Here is a 4,684-nt window from a genome sequence, read left to right as displayed (position 1 = left end):
CGTCACCCGCATCTACAGCATCGGCCGCAGTGTCGAGGGCCGACACCTCTACGTGCTGGAGTTCAGCGACTACCCGGGCATCCACGAGCCCCGTAAGTAGGGGGGGACGGGGACAGCGGTTTGGAGAGGATGGGCTTCGTCGCCACGCTCCCTCCCACGCGGCACCCTCAGGGCACGGGGTGAGGGGCAGCTCCCTTTCCAGGCAGGACTCCCGGAGGTGCCCGGGTGTCAGGCGGTGCCGGCAGGGACCCCACAGCCGGCCCAGGGACGCGCATGCAGAACCCGCATGCACGCGCTGTGCTTGCATGAGCTGCAGCGTAGCCCAGGTGCGTACTTTGGACGGAGCTCTGATTTTTCAGTGCAGGCTAACACGAGAACCCAGGCGAGTCCGTGCCAGCACCCCACCTGCCCTGCCACCCTCTCCCTCCCAAAACAGCATTGTGCAGGCAGGGAAGAGGAGCACCCACCCTCCACCCTTCGCTGCTGGATAGTGGCAGGAGGGAAGAGTTCAGCCCTTCCTCCTCCAGACCCCGAAGCAAGGGGGGCAGTGAGCGAGGGACCCCAGCAGAGCGGGCACTGCGCCCTCGCAGCCCCGCCAGCCCCGTGGGCTGTGCAGCCCCTGAGACAGGCAGGTTTCGGGGATCTCTACCTGCTGCCACGTGGCCTGCGGAGCCTTGGCAGCAATGGCCCCTTGAGCTGCTGCCTGTGCGGCATGGAGACGCTGCCGAGCCAGAACTTGCTGGCAGTCAGGTGCCTCTGGGGGGCTGAGGGTACTAAGACAGCTCTCAGGGCTGGGGGTGTGCGCACAGAGCTACCTCGCTTCCCCACCTCGTGCCCCTGGGCCACAGATGCAGGCAGGGCTCAGCCTACTTTTTGCAGGATCTTCTGACTTTTCAGATCCTGGCTGGTGTGGTTAAATGCAGGGGCTGACAAGTCCAGGCAGCCTAGTCACATGGAAGACTGCTGGGAGCGCTGCAGGGGTGAGAGGGACCCATACCAGCTCCCCCCCAGCAGAGCAGCCCCCCCCAAATCCCATGGCACTCCACGCCTGGTGGTGGCTCGCCCAAGGACACACTGCACCAGTGGCGGACCCGCCGTGGGGCACACTGCTCCCCTCCTGCAGCCCAGAGCATCACATTCAGGGGTGTCGGGAAGTGGGATGGGAGGCTTCCCACCCTGACCGCCTCCGTGGCAGCCCCATTTGGCACAGGGCAACCTGCACGGCGCTGAGGACACCTCGGGCACCTCCACAGCACATTGGGGGCTGATTCAAAGCAAGGAGCGAGCAAAGGGCACTGGCAATGCACCACTGGATTTTAGACTTGCAGAACCACCAGAGAGCAGCTGGAAGGGACATAGGAGGTGACCGAGATCTCCCCTGCCCCAGGCAGGCAGAATGGACATGTGGCCCTGCTTGTAGCACGGGCCACCCTCAGGCTGGCACTTTCAGCTTATAGCATGAGGACTTGGGAATCTGTGGACTCCTTTGAAGGCCACGGAAAGTAAGTCTGAAAAGCAAGCCTAGAGTTAGTGGGCTTACGTACAGTAATTAGGGCTTATGTGTCCACATGGATAATGTTTAGGGGTCTGCATATCGAAAAAGGCTGACAAGTCCTGCTGCAGACTTGAACAAAGCAGAGAAGGAGAATCCCTGCTGAGACCTTGTTTTTTTAAATAAAGACTGCACATGTCTCCAGGACATTTTTATAGTTTTTATAACTGAATTACCTAATTAACTGAGTTCTCATGTCTCCTGAAATCTAACCAGGTCAAAACACGTTGCCCACCTGTGGTGTCCTGCAGTGAGGCATAGCGATCCAAAGATACGGAAAAGCAAAATCTTTTGCCAAAATTAGAGGGTTTTTTTTAGAATCTGTCTTCAACATGTCTAGATGCGGTGTCTCCTCCCCGCACAGCAGAAGTGTGGGGGATTTTGGAAGCAGCAGATGTCCGATGTGTGAGGCTGCAGTGCCTTTTGCCCCAGGGATCCTCATGACACCTGTGTGGCAGCAGGGCTGCGTGCTGCCACTGCGAGTCTGATTACTGCTGGTGGCTGGAAAACTCATGGTGCAATGGGAGCTCTGGCAACCTGACATTTGTGATGGCACCCTGTTTTGTCCTGACCCTTTCATGTGAAAGTCGGGCTACCCTTGTAACTGGATTCCCCTGGTGTCTCTCATCCTACCAGTGCTGACTCCAGCCTGCAATGGGACATTTATTCTCTCACAAGTAGCTGCTTTAAAAGCCCCTCTGGGATAGCGTTACCTGTCCCTCAAGTGTGCTGCCTCTCCTTCAGCAAAGCAGCGAGTCCTGCTCCAGGCACTGTCTGCCTGCAGTCTCTGAATCTATATTTTGAGACCTCATTTTAGAAAAGTCAGTGAGAAGAGACCTCTTTGCTTATACTAGAGCTGCCCAAGGGACAGTTTGATCCGTATTCAACTCCGCCACTGAGGGTTTCTCCAGGCTGACAAGGAGCAGATAGAGGCAACCGTGCTCTTCCAGTGAAAGAGCACAGCTTGCTCCAAGCCAGGGATTGATTTTGTCCTGCAGAGTAATGAAAAGCTCCTTAAAGCATGCAGAGCCAGGAATGTGCCATGCTGGTGGGAGGCACTGAGAGCAACCCGTGAAGGGCAGAGATGGAAGAAATGGCCTGTCCCCTCCACTGCCACCCACCGCAGAGCTGGGAGGCCCTGGCACCCCAGGGCTCGGGACAGCAGCAATCCTGCCAGTGCTCCCCGGTCCCTCTGTGCTGCCTCTCCCCAGCCTGAGACCAAACCACCTGCAAATACATCCTCCTGTGCGCTCCGAAGGCAAGCAGCAACCCGGTGGAGAGCCTGGGCTGCTCCCAGGGATGCTGTGGCAAAACGGAGGGGAGCCCATATGAGAACCGTGCCACTCTCCCTCACTGAAGTTTGCGTTTTCCAAGGGAAAGGGCCATTTCACACCATTTATTGGGGGTCCCTTGGGCTTGGCCAGGCTCCCTGCAGTAGGAACTGGCTCTTCCCCCCGCTGTCCCAGCCCCGGCTGATGGTGTCACTCTCTTGCTCTCTCCAGTGGAGCCGGAGTTCAAGTATGTGGGGAACATGCATGGGAACGAGGTGCTGGGCCGTGAGCTGCTGCTGCAGCTCTCCGAGTTCCTGTGCGAGGAGTACCGCCGGGGCAACGAGCGGATCACTCGCCTCATCCACGACACGCGCATCCACATCATGCCCTCCATGAACCCCGACGGGTACGAAGTGGCTGCCAAGCAGGTACCAGGCAGCGATCGCCTCCTCCAGCCGGGTAGGGGCAGAAGGCCCTTCAAATCCCTGCGAGATCCCCTTCACTGCGCCTATGGGGAGGGGGCATCTTTCCTCTCCATGCCCTGCCAAATTTGTCCCCCTCAACTGGTGTTGCTGGTCCTCACCTCCTGTGCCAAGGGCTCACGCTGTGTATCCTGCCCCAGGTGGTGCTGGCAGGTAATGGAGGAGGCTTCCTACACCTGCCTTACCCTCCCCAGAAGTTATTTGTCGCAGGAGGGCTGCTGCAAATCCCCTGCCTCAGGCTGGGGAAGTGGCAGCTGACTGCCACTGTCATGAGCAGTCAGGGACATGAGGGATGGGGCAGGGGGGAAGCCCTCTAGTCCCCCCTCCAAACCTCACCCATTCCATTGTACCACTAGACCTCGGGGAGATATTTTATTCGTGGCTCTTTCAGTTGAGACAAATTGTTTATTTGGCTTGTGCCTTTCTCTGTGACCCTGGAAAATGAAGATATTGTTATTGACTTACCCTGTCAGTACCAATACTCTTTATTCTCCTGCCAGCAATAACACACGTGTTGTGACTCAAAGGCACTGAAGCACCGTTAGGACGGCCGGTCCCTGCCGCTCTGACACCCAGCCTGCCTGTGCCCACCCTGTACTCACCCCCGTGATGCACCTTTGCCCCGCAGGGCCCGGACAGCAACGGGTACTTGACAGGGAGGAACAACGCCAATGGAGTGGACTTAAACCGCAACTTCCCTGATCTCAACACGTTCATGTACTACAGCGGGGAAATCAGCGGGCCAAATCACCACATCCCACTGCCCGACAACTGGAAAAGCCAGGTACCGGTCTGGGATGCTGTGAGGGCTACAGCATCCTCTTAGAGTGGCTCAGCACCCAGGCAAATATACTGTCCTTTGGCTCGCACAGTGCTTGTCTCCTTCCCCATGCCTCCTGCATGCAGAGAAACGATGTAATCCTGCCCCGTTACCACAGCTTGCACCTCTGCCAGGAAGAGAGGCCGGCATCACGGCCAGTTTGGGGAGGAGTTTGCAATGCACAGGGCAGAGGAACCCGAGGGACACATGCCGATTAGTGTGTGTCCCTCGGGTTTTGGGGCTGTGCTGCGAGAGCTGTAGCAGGGTATGCACCAGAGGAGGCAGCTCTGTGCACCAGGGTGAGTCGTGGAGAATGAAGGAAGCTGCAAGGGCTGAAGCAGGCAAATTGTGGGGCAGGGTCTGACGTGACCGATCACGCTGCAGCCTGGCATGGAGCAGCAGCTGGCCCAGAGGTGGCTGAGCTCTTCTCCCTGTCCCTGTCCCTCTTCTCCTCACAGGTGGAGCCGGAGACTTTGGCTGTGATCCAGTGGATCAGCAGCTACAACTTTGTGCTCTCAGCCAATCTGCACGGTGGAGCGGTGGTGGCAAATTACCCCTA

At 57.9% G+C, this 4,684-nt stretch overlaps 1 protein-coding gene across 1 annotated transcript in view; it reads left to right on the top strand.

Annotated features, from left to right (window-relative positions):
- CPN1 (carboxypeptidase N, polypeptide 1) overlaps positions 1-4,684 on the top strand; it is a 14,387-nt gene that overhangs the window by 2,487 nt on the left and 7,216 nt on the right. The window contains exons 3-6 of the mRNA XM_009323321.1: positions 1-92; positions 3,055-3,251; positions 3,934-4,089; positions 4,584-4,684. The exon at positions 4,584-4,684 is cut by the window's right edge and continues 82 nt beyond it. Of these exons, the coding sequence (XP_009321596.1) occupies positions 1-92; positions 3,055-3,251; positions 3,934-4,089; positions 4,584-4,684 (546 nt within the window). The remainder of the gene's footprint in view (positions 93-3,054; positions 3,252-3,933; positions 4,090-4,583) is intronic.

Source organism: Pygoscelis adeliae, unplaced genomic scaffold (genome assembly GCF_000699105.1).
Source record: "Pygoscelis adeliae isolate BGI_AS28 unplaced genomic scaffold, ASM69910v1 Scaffold294, whole genome shotgun sequence".
NCBI lineage: Eukaryota > Metazoa > Chordata > Aves > Sphenisciformes > Spheniscidae > Pygoscelis > Pygoscelis adeliae.
The sequence above is the reverse complement of the archived record's forward strand: the minus strand, read 5'-3'. Positions and strand labels throughout refer to the sequence as shown.